This window comes from Saimiri boliviensis, chromosome X (assembly GCF_048565385.1).
Source record: "Saimiri boliviensis isolate mSaiBol1 chromosome X, mSaiBol1.pri, whole genome shotgun sequence".
Taxonomy (NCBI): Eukaryota; Metazoa; Chordata; class Mammalia; order Primates; family Cebidae; genus Saimiri; species Saimiri boliviensis.
Window position 1 is genome coordinate 64,053,219 of NC_133470.1, and position 27,231 is coordinate 64,080,449.

At 34.7% G+C, this 27,231-nt stretch overlaps 1 protein-coding gene and 1 pseudogene across 4 annotated transcripts in view; both read right to left on the reverse strand.

The window, feature by feature from the left end:
* Window positions 1–2,949: 2,949 nt before the first annotated feature.
* Window positions 2,950–3,080, reverse strand: LOC120366639 (U4 spliceosomal RNA; annotated as a pseudogene).
* A 239-nt stretch (window positions 3,081–3,319) lies between these two features.
* ABCB7 (ATP binding cassette subfamily B member 7) overlaps window positions 3,320–27,231 on the reverse strand; it is a 129,239-nt gene continuing 105,327 nt past the window's right edge. For all 4 annotated transcript variants that reach the window (XM_010347368.3, XM_010347367.3, XM_003936860.3 and 1 more), the window contains 8 exons: window positions 25,168–25,342; window positions 24,025–24,182; window positions 23,259–23,422; window positions 22,957–23,086; window positions 18,789–18,960; window positions 16,052–16,155; window positions 13,943–14,050; window positions 3,320–7,413 (listed from right to left, as the gene is read on the reverse strand). In XM_010347368.3, the coding sequence (XP_010345670.1) occupies window positions 7,198–7,413; window positions 13,943–14,050; window positions 16,052–16,155; window positions 18,789–18,960; window positions 22,957–23,086; window positions 23,259–23,422; window positions 24,025–24,182; window positions 25,168–25,342 (1,227 nt within the window). In that variant the 3' untranslated portion in view covers window positions 3,320–7,197. The remainder of the gene's footprint in view (window positions 7,414–13,942; window positions 14,051–16,051; window positions 16,156–18,788; window positions 18,961–22,956; window positions 23,087–23,258; window positions 23,423–24,024; window positions 24,183–25,167; window positions 25,343–27,231) is intronic.

The window sequence follows — 27,231 nt, forward strand, 5'->3', positions numbered from 1 at the left end:
TTGTGCATATGTTGGTACACATTTCTTTTGTTATTTTCCTTCACTGTTTTCTCTGTTCTTCAGACTGCATAATCTCTATTGAACTTCCTTCAAGTTTAGATTTTTTTCTGCAGCTCAAATACACTATTAAACTCTTGTGAATTTCAGTTAGTGCACTTTTCAACTCCAGAATTTCCATTTATAGATACACACACACCACTTCTCTTTGTTGGCAAAAATTTTGTCTGCTACAAAAGTCATCTGGGCCACTTTTAAGGCAGCGTTTATCACCTTCTATTCCCCATGTGTATGGGTTACTCTTTCCTGTTTTTTTCCATGTCTTGTAATTTTTTGTTATAAATTAGACGTTAGATAGTACCTTACAGCAATCCTGGATACTGATCCTCCTTTCCTAGGGAATTTTAGTTGTTTATTTCCTCTGCAGTGTACAGCCTGACGTTAGCTCTGTTTTTTAGTTCAGCTATTAATACCTAAGGGTTGCCCCCAGGTTAACATAAGGCACTTATTAACCAATGATTTTTACACTTTACCACTGGATGTGTGCGTGTTTGGCTTGTTTGGCGGCTAAGAAGAGTTCAGGAAATTTACTTTTCACTCATGTTCATCATGGACTAGAAGCTTGGGGGATCCCGCTGCATCATAAGAAAGCACAGCCTTCAACATATACAGAGTCTTTCAGATTGCCAGGGATGAGTGCCATTTTATTTTTAATCCTGTGTTCCTAGGAGTCACTTCTGGGTAAAAGTAGCTTATTGTTCAGTGTTTGGTCAAAGGTTGTTTTTAAATTCTTTGTGCCAGTAAAGATTTAGCTTGTGTTGATGGGTCTGCATACATTGGAAAATGCTTTTGAGTCTGTCCCATGTTCTGCTCTGATTGTTGTGAGTTGGTGCAGCCCAGCATCTGCACACAAACTTTTCAACCCTCAGAGTTGACTGCTCCTGGGAGGGCTCTTGGCTGTCTCTTTCATGTTTCTGTTAAACTTCTGTTTGCTTTGTATGTACAAGCTTCCCTTAACTGATCTCCACCAAGATCTCCATCCACTGTTTTTGACACATCTTTAGTGTTGAAGTTTTCCATATTCTGTTCCAAATGAAGTCAGTTTCCACAGGCAGAGCAATGGAGTTTTCTTTATTGCATACTTTTCCCTTTGGACAGAACCTCTGCACCACTGAAATGAAGCTAAGGGTGGGGGCCATTTTTCCTGAAATAAAATCAGTATTTTACTCATGGGTGATGGGGTGGAAGTCCCCAGTATTTGCCAGTTTCCTTCATTGAGTGATGCTTCCAATATTATGAGCAAGCTGGGATAGAGAAAATCAGGGCCTCTTTATTCTTAGTCTTTGCATAGAATTTCTACTCTAAGTTGGGGGGGGAGGGCTGTGGCAGAAGGCATCTCTAGTCCTTTTGGCTTCTGCCTGGAATAGAATTTCTGTAACACAGGTTTGAGGGTGTGTTTGTATGGAGTTGAGGGGTGGGATAAATGTATAAGTTGGCCCTGACAGGGTAAAACTGTAGATCCGGAATGTGAGCTGGGAGATGAGTGAGCCCCACCTACTCCCATCATCTTTCTTAAAAAGTATACTTGGCCGGGCGTGGTGGCTCAAGCCTGTAATCCCAGCACTTTGGGAGGCCGAGGCGGGTGGATCACGAGGTCGAGAGATCGAGACCATCCTGGTCAACATGGTGAAACCCCGTCTCTACTAAAAATACAAAAAATTAGCTGGGCATGGTGGCGCGTGCCTGTAATCCCAGCTACTCAGGAGGCTGAGGCAGGAGAATTGCCTGAACCCAGGAGGCGGAGGTTGCGGTGAGCCGATATCGCGCCATTGCACTCCAGCCTGGGTAACAAGAGCGAAACTCCGTCTCAAAAAAAAAAAAAAAAAAAATATGTATACTTAAAGTTCTGGGGTACATGTGCAGATTGTGCAGGATTATTATATAGGTATACACATGCCATGTGGTTTGCTGCATCCATCCTCCTGTCATCTACATTAGATATTTCTCCTGTTATCCCTCTGCTATTCCTCCCCTAGTCCACCGACCCGCCAACAGGACTGGTGTGCGATGTTCCCCGCCCTGTGTCCATGTGATCTCATTGTTCAACACCCACTTACGAGTGAGAACATGCAGTGTTTGGTTTTCTGTTCTTGTGTCAGTTTGCTGAGAATGATGGTTTCCAGATTCATCTATGCCCCTGCAAAGAACATGAACTCATCCTTTTTTATGGCTGCATAGTATTCCATGGTGTATATGTGCCACATATTCTTTATCCAGTCTACTACTGATGGACATTTGGGTTGGTTCCAAGTCTGCTATTGTAAACAGTGCCACAATGAACATACGTGTGCATGTGTCTTTATAATAGAACGATTTATAATCCTTTGAGTATATACCTAGTAATGGGATTGCTGGGTCAGATGGAATTTCTATTTCTAGATCCTTGTGGGATTGCCACACTGTCTTCCACAATGGTTGAACTAATTTACACTATCACCAACAGTGTAAAAGCATTCCTATTTCTCCATATCCTCTCCAGCATGTCTCCAGATTTTTTAATGATTGCCCTTCTAACTGGCATGAGATAGTATCTCAAAGTGGTTTTGATTTGCATTTCTCTAATGACCAGTGATGATGAGCTTTTTTTCATGTTTGTTGGCTGCCCCATCATCTTATACATGGAGCATCCAGGGTAGAACACTCAGGTAACACCTGGGTAGGGGTGGGGGATGTATGAAACAGGTTGTTCCTCAAAGACCACAGACTCTTGCTGTTCTTAATGAGATTCAATAGATTTTCTTGAATGTTTATTTTGTGTATGCCTTTAAGACAATTTTCAGAAATTTTAAATGACTGCTTTAAAGAAAACAATTTTACCAGTAAAAATGTTGTTTTGCTGGGGAGAGTTTCTATTGAGCTCCTTACTTTGTGATTCTGGAAGTCCTACTCTGCAATTTATTTATTTCACCAATGCCAACTATATTTCAAGTTGTCATGGTGAGGTATTGGGAAAAATTTTCAGTTAGCAATAACTGCACCTCGAATAAATCTCATTGGTTATGAGACTACAACTGTGCAAAGCTTCCAATTTATTTTTAAATGTAACTTGAATGAAAATGTAGTGCGGCAAAAAGAAGAATGGACTAGGTGTCAGGAGCCAGGGTTTTCATCCAAACTTGGCCTCAGTTTCCTCATTTGTAGAATGAAAGTATTGTATTAAATTACCTCTGACCTCCTTCTAACTTTAAAATCTCATGACTTTATGAAACTGAAACTACTGTAGCTGTGTAAGAATGGGAAATATGCAAACAATCCACTAACCTTTTTCTTTTAACCAAAGAATACTCCAACCTGTTTTTAATTAGAACATGCATTTCATTTCCAACTCTACCTAATAAAAATGCTAGTTTATCACACAGTTTGCAGTCAAGATATTTCTATACCCAAAAGTTTCCTTTCTAATCAATAGTACTGAGAAACTGGGGACAACAGAATCTTGTCTTTCACTGATTGGCCATCAAAAATACGACAGCTTAATGTTAACTGAAAGCACACTATGATTTGCTGTCATTTTATCCGCATTATGAGCTTCATAATTACTTTCTCTTAGACACAATTCCAAGTTTTTACCTTCTACATAAGGCTGTTAGTGTCTCTTAATTATCTGTATTTATTCTCAGTATTTGAATGACAAAATACCAGTTTTCCCTGGACACTGCAGAGAAGAGTTTCTTCAATAGGATACCTATTTCTAGTCACAAATATAATGTTTATTTAGTGATTACCTACAGATTGCTATAAACAATAAAAGTGAGGCAAAGGGCCTCTCTGACTGAGTTATTTTGTCTTAACTAACTAACCAGTTTTAGCCTATTTGATTTGGTATTGTCATTTACTATACAATTTACATTAAAAATCTACATATTTAAATAGATTTGTTTACAATTTAAGAAAACTACAATTGCAAACATATCTAAATGCTTTCAAATATTTATCCATGACAGACTATCCAGTAACAAAGCTACGAGGTAAGGTAATTACGAATATACACTAGCAAAAGTTGCTACTCACTGACACATTCAGCAAATAGGAAGGATAAGAGCAAGATGGCACTATGAACAAAGAGATCCAGAAATAAAAAATCATACAATCTTTAAATACATTGACTTTAAAGCAAAAATATTTTTAAAAACAGCCATCTTCAAAAATTACTTTGTCAACATCTAAAGGAAAGACACCATATTTATCTTAAGGTTTATAAAAGGTGCAAATCTCCGTAGAGGAAAAATAAATGCATATCTTGAGCTTGTTCATGTCCAAATGCTAAAGTTTCTTTTTGATTTTCAAAAGTGACCCTCAGACTTGAGCTGTTAAAAATTTCCAAATGAGCCCATCTGCTCACCAAGATATTTCTATGTTAAGAACCTTCAGTAAGGCATCTGGCCCAGTTTTTATAATCCCAAATTACCTTGGTTTCAACTTAATTTTTGTAAACTGGAAGTCCGTTAGGAAGAAAGTAAAATTTTCAATCTTTAAAATAAAGAGATATAAAAAATAAAACCCTATCATCTTGCTCCATTTCAGATTTCACATTCTAAAACTGTACCTTATTCATCACAATGTATTAAAAAACATTACGTTGCAACACTGATTTAGAAATGTATACACTATACTGTTGTGAGTATATAATATTATAATGTAAAATTAGTACACTATAATTAAATGCCCTTTTTCTTGGCATTTCTCTGAATGAATCATCCTAGGAAGCTTTTCTTTCATCTTAATTTATCTATTATTTTCCTGTACAGAACCACCTTAATATGAAGTGGTTAAAAGAAATGCCTTTAAGACTTAGCTATTGACCCTACAATAACTGTTTTTCAAGTAATTTAAGATTTTATTAGCTGAAAATAATGGTTAATGACCACCATGGCCTAGGGACCACTTGCAATCATATGAAAAGAATAGCTTCATATTTCTTAGTGGGAAAATTATCCATACCCTGAAAACATTCCTAACTTTCTTGGACTAAAGGTTCCCCATATCACAAAATAACTTACTTTGAACACTATTCACATCTCAAAATGAATTACTACTGATGGTTACTTCAATTAATGTGCTTGTTCATGCAGCTAAGCAAAATCTTTTCCACCAGCATCACTGGAAATGTACAGAAGGAATTAATAGAGAAGCAAAATTTCTATTGAGACTTTAACCACATTTCCAGTAAACTAATTTATTCAAAGGGAGTGCTTATTTCCCCTGACTCAGAAGAGCAGTAACAACTATGGTTTCAGAATAAGAAATGTAGAAAAGGAAAAAGAAAAAAAAACCTAATCCGTTTTTCAGTTGATTATGCATCTCAGTATTAACTCTAACTTTAAAAGCAAGATCTTGCATCACTTACTCTGGTAGCAAAGACCATGAAATACTGGCTTCATGTTACTTATCAAATTACCTTTATATAACAAAAGTGGGCACCTAAGTTAGATAAGTTCAGCTATCCACTCGCCAATGTCAACAATACAAAAATTAATCTCTCCCACATCAAATTAGCATGAGAAATTTCTTAAAACTATAAACCAATAAAATATTAGGAACTTTTCTGAGAAATAAAACCTTATTACATAGTTATGTGTCCATTCATGATGTGCATACATTTTCAAATTGGATGATTACTACCAAACAAAGCACGTTCATATTGGAAAAGAGAAGAACTTTCTAAGTGAATACATACCAATACTTTATCAATTCTTTCTAGCAAGTAAAACTTTTTTTCCTCCCAGGTAAAACTAGATTATGTTGTCTGGGCTCTTCCTTGTTATGTCAGGCTTAAAGAAACTAATTACATTACTGAAAAGTAAGGGAAGATCTTATAACAAAGAAATTCTGAAGTGTCAACAGATTAGAGTCTTGATCATCTAAAGAGTATAATATGTAATACTCTTCTATTTACCTAAATGTCTTTAATAATTTGAAATGGACACTGATTTATACACGTGTGAGCATGTGCATGAATGAACAACATCCCATTTACTTGTTTCTTTGTAACCTTCCAACAGCAAAAGCAGCACATTTAAGATGGAAATAGAAGAGGAAATTAACTTTCTAAGCTTTTCAGATTACCTCTAGTATAGCAACTCTCAAATTATATAGGGGTTTGTAAATCTTTAAAGAAAAATGTGTAAAGTTTGGTCCAAAACAAAAATGATGCCTCATTTTTTTGTGGAAAAATAAAATTCTATTTATTCACTAGATCAAAATTATGGTGCTGCTTAAAGATGAAGAATATTCTATATAGCAACATAAGAATGAAGCTTTTTCCTCCAAAAAGTACATAGTTGCAAATGTACTTCAAAAATTTTAAGTATAGGTTGGGCGTGGTGGCTCGCGCCTATAATCCCAGCACTTTGGGAGGCCAAGGTGGGCGGATCACGTGAGATCAGGGATTCAAAACCAGCCTGGTCAACATGGCAACACCTTGTCTTAACTAAAAATAGAAAAATTAGCCAGGTGTGGTGGTATGCGCCTGTAATTCCAGGTACTTGGGATGCCGAGGCACCAGAATTGCTTGAACCCAGGAGGCAGAGGTTGCAGAGCACCGAGATGTGCCACTGCACTCCAGCCTGAGTGACTGAGTGAGACTCTGACTCAAAAAGAAAAAAAAAAAATGTAAGTATAGGTATCTATCAAGACATCAAACTATAAATGCATGTCTATTCCTGATACATTATAATTTTAAATGTTTATAAATTCATTTTCACATCAATTTCAATTGGAGGGAAAGAAACAATGATTCTACACTATCCTCTTTTTCTTTAAGAAACAGACACTTTCCCTCTAAATTGCCAGTATAAAGGAGGTTTTAAAAATTATCAAAATTTGGAAACCAATCTGATTCACCTGTCTATAGATATCAAATGAATGTCAGGCCTTAAGAGGGTAATGTGGTGATATCAAACAAGTAGCAAAAATGCATTGAGCACAGCCAGGGCAGTGACAAGAAAATAATTTGTGGATAAATACAGATGCCTCATTAAATAGAGTGTCAAAGATGTAAAACTCAAATCCTCTTTTAAATAAATCTAAAAGAAGGATTATAGAAAATGGGAATGTATGATTTTTTTAATAAAACAATTCTGCTTCAATGCAAATATGTAGTCCAAAACAAAACAAAGAAAAGAAAATGTCTTATGTGATTTAGCATGAACAGTTTCCACAGCCTTTCACACTATTGACAATTTCTTCTTGTAGTTTCTTTCTTTCCTCCTCTTTGGATATATTTTCTTTCTTTGCTTCCCATTTGGTGTTATCATGGTTCTGCACACGGCTGCTCTGTGTATGCCACATTTCTGAATAGATACTATGAGGGTTTGCAAGTAAACCATGGTGGGTACCACGTTCGGCTACCTTACCCTAAAAAGCAAACACAGGAGAAACACAGAGAAAGGTCATTTAACTAGCATAATAATTGAAAAATACCAAATACTTTCTAACTAAGGATACTGAAAGATTTGCATTCATTAAAATACCTCTCCCAATTCCTCATACACAGTATAAGTGAAAAAAATCAGGTAGGAATGCTTTCTTCCCTGTTGAACTACCCAGTGCCAGTGAACAAACAAAAGGCTATGAAATTTCTAATACCATAAACTCAATTTTACTTAAAGAAAATAAAGTTGTAATGTTTCATTTTTCATTTTGAAGGGCAGAAAGGGAAGGTTAAAATGTAAAAAGGTGATATTTTCTGTAATCAGCAAATATTCAAATCAAAAGCACTGTTATTTATACAGGGATTTAAAGGAGTTAAAAATAATATCCTGAAATTCTTATGTGTACTTTGAAATAAAAATGATTTCATGAAATAACAAAGATTGAATGAAAATGAAAAGTTTACTTCTTCCAGTAGCTATTTTTAACAATGGTTATTAAACTTAACACTATAAAGATTTAGTGTAGATTCCAAACTCTGATCTACAATTAATTTGTTTCTTGATAGCTATGGTTAAACATGCTGAGAGACAAAAGGAATTATGTTACTTTTACAGGTATTCCTGGTAACAGGACTTTTACAATATACACTTAAGTAAAATAACTGAAATTTGTCTGCGCCTACATTTAAGTATTTACATATAAGGTTATACTGCTATTTCTTGATTTATTAACTTCTGGCTTTATCTACTGACTTCCTATTATGGAATATGGAGATTCAACACTCATACTATCCCGCATTCCTGCTATTCCATCATTTATTTTCCTAATAACATCAGTTACATCACAAACTTTGATTTAATGTTTACCTTATTATGTCTATGTAAGTATTCCCCGTTGAGCTAAGTAGCTACTAGGATTTTATATGTATTTTCTTATACAGTCTTTTAATCCTCCTAGACTTAGTAACTCCTTGTTTTTCATTTGCTTAGTTTTGTATGTCACCATTGGAAATCTCTTGAAAGTTTATTACAGAATTATGAAACCCTTTTCAAACAGTAGTTTTCTCATAATCAACTACATTAGGTAATCTATTAGTTTATTTCCCCCCACCACCCAGAAGTATTCCCTTCAGAGCTTTTAGGTTGTTTTCTATATCCTCAATTCTGAAATTGTATGATAATGTGCCCTTGTATAGCTTTATTTTTCCTTTCCATTCATTGTGGTGGGTACTCAGTAGGCTCTTTCAATCTAGAAACTCTTCCTCTAAAGTTCTAGACACTTTTTTGGTATTACTTTCAATGGCAAAAACCACGATAACTTTTGCACCAACCTATTATTTGACAATTTCCTCCCCTTTCTCTGGCCTCTAGAACTACCAGTAGTCAGATGTTGAACTTTTCAGACGAATTCTCTTGTTTTCCCATCTTTTCTCTATATTCTCTCTTTTTTGAAGATTTCCTTGACTTTATATCAGCAAAGACATTTCTATCTTGAAAATCTCATTCTTAGGTCATTCTTTTATTTATTTATTTACCAAAACCTATTTAAAAAGTTTAAAATATTTCAAGAGTGACTCAATGAACAACTATACATGATTCTCCTAGTTTGGCAACTGTTATTTTCCCCTACATTTGCTTTCTCCACCTCACCTTCTCTCTCTATATATATGATTTTTTTGCTACACCATCTGAGAATGATTTACAGACATCATTATATTTCACCCCTAAATATTTCATTAACAAGCATCTCCTAAATACAAATACATTCTCATACAGGACAGGAATACAACTATAGTACACTCAGGAAATTTAACAATCGCCAGCCATGGTGGTTCCCTTATGCCTGTAATCCCAGTTCTTTGGAAGGCTGGGACAAGAGGATTGCTTGAGCCTAGGAGTTTGAGATCAGGCTGGGCAACACCATGAGACCCCCATCTCTATCTTATCTAACATACTGTCCATATTCAAATTTCATCAATTGTACCAATAATGTCCTTTATACTTTTTTCCCATCTAGGATCCAATCAAGATCAACACATTGAATTTATAACACCTTCGTTCTAGTCTGTGTGAGACATTATTTCCAAAATTTTAAAATCTTCTGTTTTTAAAAGATTGCCTTTCAATTTGTATTTGTCTAGTTGTTTCTGATTATTAGATGCAATTTTTTTTTTTTTTTTTTTTTTTTTTTTTTTTTTTTTAAGAGATAGGGTTTTGCTATGTTGCCAAGGCTGGTCTCGAACTTCTGGGCTTAGGTAATCCTCCCACCTCTGCCTCCCAAAGTGCTGTTAATACTGGCATAAGCCATCACACCCAGCCCAGGTTAAGCATTTTGGTTAGAAAGAAAAGATGATGTATCTTCAGTGCACTACATCAGGAGGTACATGAGTTCAATTTGCTCCACTATTGATATTAGGGTTGATCATTTGGTTAAGGTGACATCAACCAGTTTCTATATTTTTCTATTTTCAACATATTTTTTCTCTAATTAGTAAGTAATCTAAGGTAATTTCAAAATGTGCGAATATTCTAGCCCCAATAGCTTTTTACCATATGGTTTCAGCAACCAGTGATGACCCTTACCTGAATGAATTATTATAATGGTGGCTGTAAAATGTGATTCTCTAAATTTGTAATTCCTCTTACATTTCATGTGTTAGTTGGCTTTCTTCTGACAGGGGAATTGTCCTTTTCCCCTTGATAATTTTTGTTTTAGCAGTAGCATCATGGATGCATAGATGTTTTTTATTCAAGGTATTATAATTAATTAGTGTCATTATTCTTTTTATTCCCCAGTTGACAAGCAGGCGCTCATTCAAAATGGTTACTGTGTTCTCATGACTTGTGTTCATTAGTTTCCCTGCCCTAGATTGGGAATCAGCTATTTCTCTAAAGAATCTTGGTTTCTTTAAGTGAGGAACAGTATTTAGTGCCCAAGATCTGGATGCCAAGTATACTCAATACTACTGGGTTTTCACTACTTCAAGGCCTCTTCAGTGAATAGATTTAGGACATTGTTTTTAAGTCATAAATTCAAACTGATAATTCTATTCCAATATAACATTACAAAGTTCTCCTCTTCTTTGCCATTCCATATTTGTATCTTTCTTTTCCCAAGAGATCTGTTTCCCAACATCAATGTATTTACTCAAAAGCTCAGTCTTAAACTATACACAAAAACAGTCTGCAAATGGTTATCCCCACACTACTACCAAAACAAACTAAGTTCAAATTTCTTTTGGGTTATTTTTGTCTTTATAATATATCCCACTAAGGGTATATAATCAAAGTAATATGCTCAAAAGTTACTTGGCTCAATTCTATTTTTCTTCCTTGTGGTTATGTTAGCAATTTGATATGTAGTTAGTTTTACTTCTTTCTGTTTGTATTCAATTTTTATCTTTCTCCTGTCCTTGTTAATTTTATTTTTGAAGGTATAAAAATACTAAGCATGGTTCAAAAGTAAAAGAAACATTAAAACTTCATTCTCTTTTCTGTATCTCTTCTAACCCTTTGTACCCTCATCCCATAGGCAGCCAGCTGTGTTAGTTTCTGATGTATCCTTTGAATTTTTTTGCAAAAATAAGCAGATATACATATATTCTTTTTTTCCCTATCTTTGCAAAGCTAGCATGCTATACTATATTCTCTTTTGCATCTTACTTTATTTTTTACTTACCAATATATCCTACAGATCATGCCATATAAGTTTCCTTTACTTTTTTTTGTTTTTAATTTTTGGGGACAGAGTCTCGCTATGTTGTCCAGGCTGATCTCTACCTCCTGGGATCAAGTCATCCTCTCACCTCAGTCTCCCAAGTAGCTGGGATTATTGGTAACTTTTTTTTCTTCTGTCCTTATTTTAGAAATACTGTATTTTTCATGATCTCTCAGCAGATCACTAAAGTCTACATTTTCCATTGAGTTCTTTTTTTTCTGTTTGTTTTGGAGGTCTATCCACTGACATTTAAGAATAGAGCATTAAAAGGCTGACTGGAAGCTCTGTGTACATAAAGATGCCTTCTAAACCAGTGGAATTCATGGTAGCATGATTATGTAGATATCTGGATATTTTGTTGGGGTTCCAAAATACAATTTTTTTTTTTTTTTTTTTTTTTTTTTTTTTTTTTTTGCCTGAAGCTGCTTTTCTTTCTCTAGAGAAGAATCCTCCAATTATCTGCTGATGAGGGAAGGAGTAGTGACAGTAGTAATGAACAACTGGTTGGCAAAGTTCTTGGAGCCAGTGGCACAAGAGAGTCTGTGGTCCTATCCTTTGGTATGTTATGATTTTTTGTTAATCTCTTCCTTCATTGTTAATGTGCTTGGTGGTTTGCTTGTGTCCAAAGGCACTAATTTCCTGATAAATCTCTAGCCTCTTGCTAAGGTTAGGAAGGAGTATAAACACCAGGCTGTGGAAGTGAGAAAGGGGCCTGGGAACATTATTTCTTATGTAGACTTACACTTAATTCTGTTACTTTTAACTTCATGCTTATCACCATTTTTCATCATATCTGGTGCCTCCAATTCCTGAGCCTTTTCAAAAGGGGTCTACAATATGAATCAACTTGCTTTTTTTTAATTGATGTCTCTCTCTTTTGACACACAGTATTCAACTTTTTAGTTCTGCTAATCTATTTACCAGTTTTCCCCAATTTGCTGATATCTCTTGTCCACTGCTATTTTCTCTCTTGTTATCTTTATCTATATGGCTTTATACTTATTATACTTATTTTATTTCTTCACTTTCATTTTAGTATGGTTAGGAGAAGAGATAAACAAATATATCCAACCTTCCACGTTTAACTAGAAGTTCCCTAGATATGCCATCTTAACATTAACACTACTACAAGAGATTGCTGACAGAACACAGAAGGTGATAGACTATTAGTCTAGTCATTTCACTAGAAAATGAAAATCCGTTATCTTCATAATCAGACAACTATAGACTCACCAAATTATGAATATAAAGAGATTCTTGTTTAGATACGGGTGCCATGATTATTAATAAATTAGGTCCAATTATAACCCAAAACCTAAGTGGCAATGGTATAAAATAAGTGTATAGATACTGTGAATTTCATGGCATGAGGCAGGTAATCATATGCCTGCTAATGTATTTTAACAACTTCTATTTGTAAGACAAGGCTCTCACTACATGGCTGCATAGAATCAGAAAGCTTATAAAAAAGTAGCAAATTTTATTTAAGATTCTTGAATATCAATGATATAATAAAGTATATTTACAAAATTTCCCATTTAAGACATTCTGGTATGACCATACTGGAAAAATCAGTTTGCTAATGAATGTAAATGTTTATGAACAAACCAACAGAAAGGCCTAGGGTTACAAGTACGCAAGCAACTTATGAAGGTAATAGTATACAAACCACAACACTGAATATCCTATAAGAAATTTTAGTGGAGTGAAAAAGTCCCTCTAAATAGCTCAGTATACAGACAGTACATGAGAATGCTTCTCTCTAAACTCTTAGTACACAGATTTTCAAAGGGCATGGTAGTTCACTCCTGTAATCCTAGGACTTTGTGAGGCTGAGGCAGGCAGGTTGCTTCAGCTCAGGAGTTCGAGACCAACCTGGGCAACATGGTGAAACCCTATCTCTACAAAAAATTAGCCGGGCATGGTGGCACGTGCCTGTAGTCCCAGCTACTTGGGGGTCTGAGATGGGAGGACTGCTTGAGCCCAGGAGGTTGAGGCTGCAGTGAGCCAAGATTGTGCCACTGCACTCCTGGATGACAAAGACACTGCCTCAAAAAGAAAAAACAAAAAGCAAAATGATAAAGAATTGAAGATATATTTATTAGAAGGGAAAAATAATTACAGAAAAGGGGTAATGTAGGGTGGAAAACTGCATAATGTCAGAAATAAGTACTAGAGGGATGTGGGGAGAAGAGAGCCTTACAGAAAGGAGAAAAGAAACATTACTGCAATTTTCAAATCTGCCCATCACAATAGTGGTACTCTGATTGATTTAGACTTTTAGATAGTATACTCGTATAGTAATTCCCTTAGAAGAGATGAAGCAGACTATCTTTTTTCTTACTTTCCTGAGAAGGAAAAACATATAATAAAAATGACCATGTTTGAAAATGACCACTTTACTTTATAGTAATTTTCTTAGGTTATGTGCAGGTATTAGAAAAATAAAAATGTACAATACAGCAAAGACACTGAGCAGAGTCTATTCAGAGAAAAAAATGAATGCAGAAAAGTTATTTTATATATGTACCATTGAAGACCTGCTTCTATCGTGAAGGTTTAATGCTTTCCTGATTAAACTTTTGCTTGTAATACTTTAATAGAGAGTGAGTTAATATAGTTTATTCCTTCTTGGAAGTGACATGCATTATTTCCAATCAAAAGGGCCTAAAAACAGAATCTTACCAGGATTCAATCTCAACCAAATAATGTAAGAAACAATATTTAAGCTTTTTGTATCTATAACAATTTCCAGTGTTCCTCAAATACTAAACTTTAAAGTTAAAACTCTTACCTGGTCCAAGACAATGATTTCATCTGCATCAACTACTGTTGACAATCTGTGTGCAATGAAAATAGAAGTTCTGTGTTTGACCACATCCTTCATGGCACCAAGAATAGTCTGCAAGTTTGATAATATGAAGAATAGAAGATAAAAAAGAATTACTCATTAGGCAAATGTAAATTAAAATAATCATATATTTCCTAAAGAAACATATAAAATGCCAGTTAACCTTTTATTATGTAAACTTTATAGTGATACCAAATATTAGACTTACTCTCATAATTGCTAAAAGGAAGAGCAGAAAGCAAAAAGAGAAGGCAAATATGACCACATGATCATGGAAAAAAATTCTTTAAGATAGGTAATATTTCTCTAAATTACAAAATCTGGAAGAAAGCAGATATTTTCTATATAAGTAAACAAACAACCACTCTCATGATATCAGGAACATAGCCATATATGATGTTTACCAATGAGAACAAAACTAAAATGAGGAGAGACTTAAGTGACAGAACACAGAGAAATTCAAAACAATCCAAAGGTAGAGAGACTCAAAGAGTATAGGAACATTTGTTTTTCCTTAGTTCAAACTCAGAGGAAAGAAGGGAAAACAAAGACAACTGTATATTTTTAACTGCAGAAACCTCTTTTTCAAAAGCATTTTGACTTCCTAATGCATCCTGGAAACATATTTTTGTTTATTCCCTGTAAAGTATAAGAGTTTTATATATATTCAGCAATACTTAAAAACCTGGGTTTAAGCAAGTTAGATAGAAATAGCAGTGTGGGGGATGGGGATATAACCAAATTTCCTATGGATATTTCTAAACATTTTATTTATTAAAGGTATAAAATTATCAAGAGCAGATAGTTACCCAGGAAAAAAAATCTTGTATTTTGCTAGGGCAGACTGATAATAAGGTACAGCGCCAATATTAAGAAAGCCTGTTATGTTTGTGAGGAGTCCTTTTTTATCTTTAAGTAAACTCTGACATCCTACTGAAGACTGTGGAACTTTTAAAAAGGCCTATTAAAATTTACCAAATCTTCCAATAACTCCTTCCCTTGGGGGATTGTCTGTTAGCTCTTAATGGGTTATGCTCTCTGACATAATAAACTATGTGACTCAAATAATGACTGTTAGTAGGTCCTTTAGATTGTGGCAGTATGACATATATTTAGGTATAATGTTCTGATAAGCATGTTCCTAGTTTTCCTATGAATGGTGTCTGGTCCTGCTTATGGTTCACTTTAAATATAACAAATCCCCATGCTAACCAATTCACTTCAAAATTAAATTGCTTTAAATATGCTGCAGATCAAACAATGGGTACTGAAACTTAACTCCGTATGCAAATATTACGTCATATAGCCTGCAAAGTTGAATTAGGCCTATCCTTCAACACTAGGTTTATACTATGTATTGAATTAAAAGGTAATTGAATGAAGGCAATTGACAAATGCATCTGCTTATCTTCAGTTCTAGATTAAGGGGATATGATACTGAAATTACCATTGTTGTTGAGACTTCTGTATATAATGTAAAGATGTTGCTATGAAATCTAATGCACTTGTGGGGTAATGTCATGCTATCAGTGTCACATCTTGGTGTTTCATAACACTTCCAGTGAAACGAATACAAATTGATACCAGCACTGCATGTTGTGTGTGCCTGACTTGCATCTCGTAAGTTGCAATATAAGTAAAAGGCTTTCTGGTATGTACTGTGTCACAGGTGTCACAATCACTTCCACTACTATTTTAATGAGTGTTAAGTGGCAATAGGAGAGAGACTAAAACTTTCTTCCTTTGTCAGTATATTAGGTAATTCCTGTAGCTTTGCAAGATGCAAGGGCAATAAAACAACTGCATAAGGTATCACACGGTTCCAAAAAGAGACATATTTGCAAATGGACTTAACACTGTGCTATTTCTAATTCAATGCAACCTGGCATTCTTACCATCAACACTTGTCATATAGAAAAAAGGGAATAGGCATTTTGCTCTTTAGCACTTCCTACTAAAGTTTATTCAAAATACAAAGTAATGCAGCCATTTACTGAAAATTTCAAATAGAAAAGTTAAACACTGAAGAGCTTTATTTTAAACATAACTTACCTCTTCAGTAATCGAATCTAATGATGAAGTAGCTTCATCATAGAGTATGACTGGGGGGTCCTTCAAAATGGCTCTTGCAATTGCTACTCTTTGCTTTTCTCCTCCTGGTAAAGAAAAATATTACTTTCAGAAGTATAGTGTAGGAATATTTTATGTTTCTAGTGTTTCCATTGATTACAACCACCAAGTAATACATTGAACATTTCCCTATTCTCCTGATCACAGTTCATTTTACTGAGTTGTAGAGTTGAAGTTCATATGTGATACCTTTTGACAGTTATATTCCCTGAAACATGAATGCATAGGAGATGGAAAAAATGAGAATGAGGCAAGATGGTAACAACTCTGATTCTACTATTATTTTTCTACCAGAGTATGCTTATTATATATATTACTTATATTACAGATAATTCTCAGTGAACAGCAATCTCAGAAAAATTTCAATGACAGAATTGACAATGCCAAAAAAAACCCAATATCTGAAACCTGTAAACTTGAAGACATTAAACTATGAATAACTGAATTCTCTTAAGATAAAAAAATAGCATTCTGCCGGTATTCTCAAGGATTGTTTTGATAGAAAGCTATTATTTTTACAGCATTCTTCAAAGTTAAGGGCATATAGTAGATATCTCTTCCTTTATTTAGGTATTTATTATAGGTCTCTAGCATATCACATTTTTAAAATAGAAAGGAGACAGGCCCAGAAAAGTTAAGTGACTTGCTCAAGGTCACAGAGCAAGAATCTGGACTATACTCGTTCCAGTCCAATGCTCTTATCACAATGTGTAAGCCCACATTTATTCCTAAATACAAGAATAAATATTTAGAAAGTAGTTCCTAAATAAATAGTGAAAATATGTAGTGAAATGTGTAGAAACCTTTCTTTTATTACTGGGACTACTGTAGGTCTAAGGTCATCAATCTTATATAGAACTATAGTTGGAAGTACAGAAGATGGTACTCTGCTGAATATGTCCCTTTTAGCTTCTTGTCTATTATACATTATTAATGTCTGAAAAAAACATATTTTTCAGCTTAAGTAAACTTTTTAGGAAATAAGCTCTAACTGTTATCTGGTACATTTAAATATTTTTATTTTTACTTGTCCTACAATTATCTTTGACCTATAAAGGGGATCCTTATTTTAAATATTAGTAAGTTTATATTCATGCTAGACATACTCTTTCCCACCTCACAAGATCAAAATTCTCCTAACAAGGCAGGTACCATAAGAACTGTCTTTCTGCTTATCTATCAACCCAGTAGCACAAAGCTCCTTAAAGAAGTAGATACTCGGAGGAAGGACTAGTTTTGAAGTGCCTCTCAAATTTCAAGTGAAAGCGAACTCCGTTGTAATTCTATTCAATAGTATTCTGGAACTTGGAGAATAAATGTCTGTTTATTCTCTAACATAATTATTAGCATAGATGCTAAGTAATAAACTGCTCATTTTGAGAGGTTTAGTTGTAAGAAAATGGGAAATAGGTAAGAATAAAATTTCTTTAGCTATTCCTAACCCCCAAAGGCATGTGTAAAGGAAAAATAAGATTAGAAAATGGAACACAGCATAGCTGGCTGAGGCAAAGTCATGCATTAAGAAGGCTAGTTTATGTTACATGATAAATTGGGGATCACCAGAATTAGCCAAACGGACATATAATTTGGGCATGGGCCAGGTAGTTAGAAATTACTCCTATTAAAAGCAGTAATAAAATGTAAAGGTGGACTGAACTGATACAGGCATCTTATACTACCAGGTAATGACCAAATCAACTTAACTCGAAAATAATCTTTGCTTAAGATTTTCTAAACCTAGCCTAAAACTTTCTAACAGACTGCCAATTTCTGGATTAACAGGCCTGTTTATGCTGCTTTTTTTTTTTTTTTTTTTTAACTTCCAAATCATTTAGCATAGTAGATTGCACATGGTGTGTATTTAATAAACACTGTAAATAAATGAAGCCAGTTTGTAATGAAGAGGAATGATGATTCATTAAAATTCATATAGAGTATTTCTCATTCTATTTTTGCCTTACCTTTATCTATAATCAATACATTTCTTCCCCAAACTAAACTAGACATCAGTATACTTTTGAAATACAAATAATCTGGGGGTAAAGAAACATTGTTCTGTGTCCTCCAAAAAAAAAAAAAAATCAGTCATTTTAGGGTAATTCATTATAAACCTAGCAATCTCATAATTAAAGATTTAACAAGAAATGTATAAGCCACAAAACATCCTTGGCCACAAAACACACAAGGACATGAAAGTGAAGTTGGCTGTAAGGAAAGTATAGCAGTTAACAGGATCAGATATAAGGAGGTCAAAAGTACTGAAAACATCTTCTAATGATCTAGGAAGTTATGATAAGAGATATACACTTTTCACTATCAAATTACCGCTCCCTACCCTTACTACTTTCCCAGGTAAAGAATGATCTTGTTTTTCCTTTATCATGAAGACTGTGGATAACAAGTTAGCAATGATCTGAGCATATTTTGATAACTTACTTAATATGAAACACCTACACTATTAGCAGCTGCAAGTGAAAAAAGAAGACTTGCATGACTTGAGAATAGTTACTAGTTATGCTGAATTGGTTATAGTGGGGGCTAGATTAATAACCCCATCAAATGTGACTCAGTAAGCACTAGGTTTGAAGTCTCTCATTACATTTTCTAAAAAGTGGCTCTGACAAATTAGAGTTTGGGCACGTCTAAAATCTCTGATCACCTGAAAGCTTGAGTCCTCGTTCCCCTACTTGGGTGTCGTATCCATGTGGCATTCGAAGAATTGCATCATGAAGTCCAGCTAATTTTGCCACTGCATACACTTCCTCGGGTGAAGCATTGATGTTCCCATATAAGAGGTTGTAATAAATAGTATTATGGAAGAGGACAGCATCCTGAAGCAGATATACTGAATGAATATATATGTATGTATGTGTACGTACATATTCATGATTAAAAATTCAAATAGTAAAGAGACAAAGGCATAAAGGGTAAACCATGACGGTTCCTTTAATCATCCCTCATCTGTGATATCCCATTCCCTTTCCAGATGTAGTCACCATAAACAATTTGGTGTATATCAGTCCAGACTTCTTCCTGTGAATTTATATACCTAAACATATGCTTTTTCCCCCAACACAAGTGTGGTCATTTTATACATATTACTTTGCAATTGCTTTTTTCACTTAACGTATCCCAGAGACTGTCCATGTCAATAACGTAACACTAACTCATTCTTTTTAAGAGCTGTGTATTCCATACTATGGAAACATCATAATTTATTTATACATTCTCTTCCTGATGGACATTGATGGAATTTCCAAATTTTTGCTACTACAATGTTGCCATATATGACTTTGTACAACTGTGTGTTTCTGTAAGAAGATCCCTAGAAGTAGACTGATGAGTTAAAAGTTAAGCATACATTTTATCCTTTTGATACTATTGCCAAATGTCTTCCAAAAATGGCTCTACCAGCAACCAATAATGTGTAAGTAAGTGCTAACCAATAGTATATGAGGGTACCAGTTTCTCATATCATCAGACACCCTGGATATTAATACTTTTTAGTTATTGCTTCTCTTAGGGGAGAAATGTGCTTTTTGTTTAAAGTAGCATTTCCCTCATTACTAATGAGGTTTGAATATGTTTTCCCATGTTTCTAAGAAGCTTTGACATTGATATTAAAACAGAAAACAAATAATTCATGTACTATATATATTTTTAGAGAAAGTTCACTGCAAGCATTCATTTGATATTTCTACTTATTCTTACATTGCACACCAAAGCTAATTTACTTAAAGTAAGCATCCATCCCCCATTTTTCTTTCAGTCTCTAAATGGTTGGAAGGCTATAGTTAGGTGAAATAAAATGATTCCATTAGTTCACATTAACCAGGACACCCATCTTCTTTAACATCATGATCAGACCAAGAATTTCATATATTACTTTAAATAATATTTAAATCATTTATATACTGATTAGTAAAATTCTTCATATGGAGATAATACCTAAACTCAGTAAGCTCATTGTATAAACAGAAACTGCTTATTTTAAAATAATTTACATTGAGGGAAAAGTTAAACATAGTAACTAAAAAATCTGAAAATATAAAAACTAATATAAAATTAAATACTAGATTTTTTTGTGTAACTTTTGCTAAATGGGGAGATTTTAGCAGCTCTAGCCACAAAAGCATGGATAACTGTGAGATAATGGACATCTTAATTTGCTTCTCTACAGTAAGCTAATTATCTATATGTATCTCATACCATCATATTAGATACCTTAAATATATAAAATAACATTTAATAAATTAAAATTTAATCCATATTCCCATCATCTAGTAATATCTACCATTATATTTTGGTATATTTTCTTTTTTGTCTACTGAAATGTATTCTTTTAATATTATAAAATCAGGATATTATATTTTGCTTGGAATCTTCCTTTTTAATACTTTGTATTTGCGTATTTTTTTATGACAATAATCTTTAAAAACACAGTATTTATGAATGGTTGCATGACTCTAATCATATGATAATAATGTAACCATCCACTTTCTGTTGGACATTTACATTGTTTCAAACTGATGCTACTATAAATAATGCTGTAATGAACATCTTTATATATAAAAACTTGTTCACATGTCTGTTTATTTCTTTACTAAAATTTCCCAGAGGCAGAATTATTAGAAAAAAGGATATGAATATTTTTCAGGCACTTGATACACATTGTCAATCTGCTTGTCAGGAAAGCTGTATGCTGCCACCAGCAAAACAACAGATTGTCCATTTTACATGGCCTTGCCCAAATTGGATATTAGGAATTTCAAAATCCTTGCCAATCTGACAGGTAAAAAAATGACACATATCCTGTAGCATATTTAATTTATATTGCTAAGGCCTCCAATGAGGATGAGAGTCTTTTGTTTATTGATCCTGTATATTTTCCCTTTGTGAATGTGTTACTTCTCAAAAGGATGAGGATAATTGTTAGAATGCCCAAGAAAATGGCAGGAATATATTTACATGGATGAGGCTACTGAATACTAAAGTAGTCACAGCTCAAAATCCAGTTCACTTGACAAACAGTTTAGATCTGTGTTTCTTTTGTTTTTGAGATGGAATCTCCCTCTGTTGCCCAGGCTGCAGTGCAATGGCACAATCTCAGTTCACTGCAACCTCTGCCTCCCAGGTTCAAGTGATTCTCCTACCTCAGCTTCCCAAGTAGCTGGGATTACAGGCGCCTGCCACTATGCCTGGCTAATTTTTGTATTTTTAGTAGAGACGGGGTTTCACCATGCTGGCCAGGCTGGTCTCGAACTACCAACCTGAGGCAATCTGCCCGCCTTGGCCTCCCAAAGTGCTGGGATTACAGGTGTGAGACACCGTGCGTGGCCTAGATTAGTGTTTCTTAACATACGGTCTATGAAGCATCTATATCAGAATCACCTATGAGGTATTTTCAAAAAGGCAGGTTTCTGGGCCCCCCACAGTCCTCCAAAATCATAACTAATCCAATTTAAATGATCTGGATTATTTAATTTTTTTAAATTTATAAATGCTATTGTATATATTTAAGGTATAGAATATGATATTATGAGATACATATAGATAGTAAAATGATGACTACAGTGAAGCAAATTACCATATCCCTCATCTCACATAGTTACCCAATGATTTCTCTGGGTGACTCATGCTGACTAACGTGGGATTCTCAGTGAAAAAGAGGACAGAGAAGAGTGTCATGTGTGGGATCATTTGCGGGACTTTTTGCAAGCTTCATATCCCTGTCCAATCACTTTCTTACAGTTCTTTTTCTCCCCACATTTTAATCTATTCTCCCAGGGATCTGATTCTGGCTCCAGAAATCAACTTTATAATACATACTAGCTGCAACTAATTCCCAGGTCTCTCTACTAGCTTTCATCACAAAAAAGCTCAGATCCAATAAGGCTATCTACTTCTTTACTTCTCAGATCTTACTTTGAATTTATTTTCCCTCCAAAGTCACACAGGAAATATTTATTAAAGCTTAACATGGGTTAGGCACTGTGCTTGGTACAGAGGGCACAGTGATTAACAAGGCATACAAAGTTGAGGCTGGTAGCCAAGTTACTTTGTAATTATTACAAATTTATTATGTTTAAAACTGTTCCAAATTACAATAGTTTTCATTTACTGAAAAATTATGTGGCAGACATTGAACTTCATATTTTATACTTATTATCTCTAATCCATAACAATAATTCTATCCTGTAAGATAAATGGTATCCTTATTTTACAGATGGGAAAAAGGAGGCCCCAGGCCACAGAACTAATGAGGATTAGAGCTGGGGTTAGAATTCAGGTCTGTGCTCTTTCTATTCTATTATGCTATCATTCCAGGGCTTCGATATCTTCCTACCATGCAGATTTTTCATTCAAGTTATTTCTTTTTCTTTTTTTTTTTTGGGACGGAGTCTTGCTCTGTCACCAGGCTGGAGTGCAGTGGCCCAATCTCGGCTCACTACAACCTCTGCCTACCAGGTTCAAGTGATTCCCCTGCCTCAGTCTCTCAGGTAGTTGGGATTACAGGTACATGCAACCATGCCCGGCTTTTTGTATTTTTTAGTAGAGATGGGGTTTGACCATGTTGGCCAGGATAGTCTCAACCTCCTGACCTCATGATCCACCCACCTCCACCTCCCAAAGTGCTGGGATTACAGGTGTGAGCCACTGTGCCAGGCCTCTTCTTTTCCTTTTTAAAAAAATTCCTTTTGGTAACAGAATTTCACTGGTAGGGTCTAATACTACCTACTTCAGTAGCATATGTTGATCCCTTGATTCAAATTGTTCTAGTTACAGGTCTATCAACCCAATAAATCTCCCCCATTTTTAAAAAATACCTGAGGTACCACTCCCACTGCCCTCCGAAGGCTTTCCAGGCTCACATCTTGTATATTTTGACCAGCAAGATAAATGCTACCCTTTTGAGGCTCATAGAAGCGAAACAATAGCCTGACTATTGTGCTTTTCCTGAAATTGAACATGAAGAAAGGTTATTTAGCTCCTATTAATGTTAGGAAAGTCCAGTAATGATTACTGGAGTAATTACCACAGTAATAATTTTTATCATAATTAAGAAAAAAATTACATTGGGAATCATCAGTCTATAATACAGAATTTTATAAATAACTAAATTACCCACCCTGACCCACTACCTCCTACAATGGCCACTTTCTTTCCTGCAGGCACTTCAAAGGATATTCCACTAAGGACTTTCTGGCCCTCAATGTATTCAAAATGCACATTATCAAAGGCCACGGTAGCTGTCTGTGGTGTGATCTGAAGGGGTGATGCCATCACTTTGTCCTACCAGGGAAAAGAAAAAAAAAAAAGCCACTTTACACACTGTCTAGAGTACAGCTATGAAGACAATTTTCTAATTTGCAGAAAGAAAAAGGAAATAATGGAAAAGAAGGAGGTTTATAAGTGGACTTAGACCACTTCCAAGCATGCATGTAAAGATTTGTTTTCTCACTCTTCACGGCTAAGGCAAAAAAAAATCTTGAATGTTTTGGTTTCTGAGCAACTTTTTGTGAGGTACGGGTGGGGAGGGAGAATGGATGATGGGCAGGGGAAAAAAGGGGTTGAGGATGTGAGGAGAGGCAATCATACATTCTGTGTCATCATTAGCATAAGGAAATTCAGTGTAAGTAAAAATAATTCAATTTAAAAAAAATTACTTTCTAGTATAATAGTCTTCATTAACATGGTAAGGTTTTTAAATATAGAAGTGAAAGCTGTAACAACCTCTCAATACAGGTGATAGCTTCCCCCACTGCCCCGGCCCAATTCCTGCAAGTAAAAGAAATTGGTTTGCTAACAGGGTGATGCAGGAATATTCCTAGACTAATCCTACTAATGGGATGATGTTCACGTACTTTCGAAAAGGTACTATATAGATTACTTACTTTAATTCGGGTGTCTACCTTGAGCAGAGTAAACAAGGTATTCATATCTATGAGTGCTTGTCTAGTCTCTCTATATACAGTTCCCAGAAAGTTCAAGGGTAATGAAAGCTGAAAAAGCAGTCCATTCACCATTACTAGATCTCCAACAGTAAGTGTACCTTAATATGCAATTGGCAGAAGAAAAAAAAAAGGATATTTTAGATAAATGCCATATACTTTTCCAATTTAAGAGAGACATTTATAGTCTATTACTAGGGAATACAGTTCAAAATATACTTAATCAGCAACAACTCTTATATCAGCTCAATTTCAAAGCATTAATCCATGATTTTGGTAATATGGGTAACTTAATATACATTAAGTGGAATGGGAAAGGCCCACCTATATACTATATATAATATATAAAAAAAAGAATGGTTTGAGGATAGAAATGGAAGGCTAAAAATTTTTTCTTTTTTACCCTAAGACACTAGCAATGCTTTTTTTTTTTTTTTTTTTTTTTGTAGTGTAAAATAGAAATTTAAAAAGTGGTATATATTAAAAATTAGAGAAAACAGGTATCACAATTAAGGATGATAAACCATTCTGACGTACATCAAGTTGAAGGAAACAAAACAACAACAAAAAATGTATGCCACATATTTAGGTCACAGTGAATGAATGAATACTAACTGAGTGGGGGGTGGTTTATGGAAAGGAGGCTCAGACATGAACTTTTGAAGTGTTTTGCAAATAAAAAAAAGGAGTAGAAAGATTAAAAGGTTTCTGGTAATTCTTCAAAAAGACTGTTTGCAGTCTAGTCCTTTGAACTAAACACTAAATTAATTACACTGCTTTACAGGTCTACAAGAGAAATTAGAAAAACTAGATGTTAAAAAATTGTTCTTAAAAGATCAAGTAGCAGACCCATACAATCTACAAACAGTAATCCCAATCAATGAGCCAGTGCTAAACAAAAGGAAGTTAAAAAACCATTATCAAACAATCAAGAAAATACATTCTGATACAAAAAGAAAAGTACTCCAAGAATGTTTAAGTACTTTAACATCCTTTATAATTAAGATAAACATACACATTCCTTTCATTAATCTTTATTTACAAAAGTTGAACAGCCTATAAATGTGATAGCCACAAACCCATTACCTGCCACAATTCCCTGACTGGCGAGCACCATTATAGCTGTTAAACCGACACTGAAAATAGCACTTTGACCAAAGTTCAGCATAGCCAGAGTAGTGGTACTTTTCAATGAAGCAGTCTCGTACGTCTTCAAAAATCCATCATATCTCTGTGCTTCATATCTTTCATTATTAAAATACTAAAAAATATATAAAAATAACTATGGGCAAGTATAATTAGAATTTATTCTCTTAAGTGATTAGTATACTTGTCATCAGATTTCATGTATGAATACAATTTTGTACTGCAGATTTCATTTTAAACATTGACTTTCAATATATTGGACTATAACATCCCTGCAGTTTTCCACAATGAATTATATTTGAAAAGTCCACAAAATTCACCCTACGAACATTTACTGAATGCTTAGCTAATTCCAACCCAGATCTAAAACAAAATTGAAACAAAATCTTCAATGATACTTCCTTCACAAAGCCTTCCCTGAGAATTGACAATTCCCACTGCCCTCATCACAATATGCCTTCTTATCCAGTCACCTGCATACTTACTTTAATTTTCTCAGTATAGTATAAAACTCTAGGAGAGCAAGGATTAGAAAGTAATCCTTTTTTTTAAATCACCCTCCCCTATCAAAGCAGTTAGAACACACAAGAGGCATTTAGTAACTATTTGTTAAATGGAAAAATGAACAAATAAATGAAAGAATTAATGGGAAGCACTATGCTAGGCACTCTGAAGGATAGAAGAGAGTCAAGAATTTATATGCCAATTTGATTGGCTTAATGTTCATTCTGAATCAAGATGCTAATGGTATACAGTCACGTATCACTTAACAATGGAGCTATGTTCTGAGAAATGCACACTTTAGGTAATTTTTGAATTATGTATGTATGATCATCATAGAGTGTACTTACACAAACCTAGATGGTATAGGCTACTACTCACCTAGACTACACGGTATAGCCTATTGCTCCTAGGCTATAAATCTGTACAGCATTATTACTGTATTGAATATTGTAGAAAACTGTAACACAATGGTATTTGTGTATCTAAACACAGAAAAGGTACAGTAAAAATATGGTAAAGAAGATTTACAATGGTATATCTGTATAGAGCGCTTACCATGAATGGATCTTGCAGTACTGGAAGTTGTTCTAGGTGAGTCAGTGAGTGAGTGGTGAGTGAATATGAAAGCCTAGGGCATTACTGTATACTACTGTAGACTTCATAAACACTGTACACTTAGGCTACACTAAATTTGTTTAATATTTTCTTTCTTCAATAATAAAATTAGCTTACTGCAACTTTTTTACGTTACAAACTTAAATTTTTAAAACGTTTTTACTCTTTTTTTTTTTCGAGACGGAGTTTCGTTCTTGTTACCCAGGCTGGAGTGCAATGGCGCGATCTCGGCTCACCGCAACCTCCGCCTCCTGGGTTCAGGCAATTCTCCAGCCTCAGCCTCCTGAGTAGCTGGGATTACAGGCACGTGCCACCATGCCCAGCTAATTTTTTGTATTTTTAGTAGAGACGGGGTTTCACCATGTTGACCAGGATGGTCTCGATCTCTCGACCTCGTGATCCACCCGCCTCGGCCTCCCAAAGTGCTGGGATTACAGGCTTGAGCCACCACGCCCGGCCTACTCTTTTTAATAATACTCAGCTCAAAACACAAACACATTGTACAGCTGTATAAAAATATTTTCTTTCTTCATATCCTTATTCTATAGGCTTTTTTCTATTTATTTATTTATTTACTTTTTAAACTTTTTTGTTAAAAACTAAGACATAATCATACACATTAGCCTAGACCTACATAGGGTCAGGATCAAATATCACTGTCTTCTACCTCTACCTCTTGTTTCACTGGAAGGTCTTTGGGGGCAATAACAGGCATGAAGCTGTTATCTCCTATGATAACAATGCCTTCTTCTGCAATATCTCCTGAAGGACTTACCTAAGGCTATTTTACAGTTAACTTCGTTTTTAGAAGTAGACAAGTACACTCTAAAGTAATGATAAAAGTATAGATGTATACTAGATAACATAGTTTATCATTATCAAATA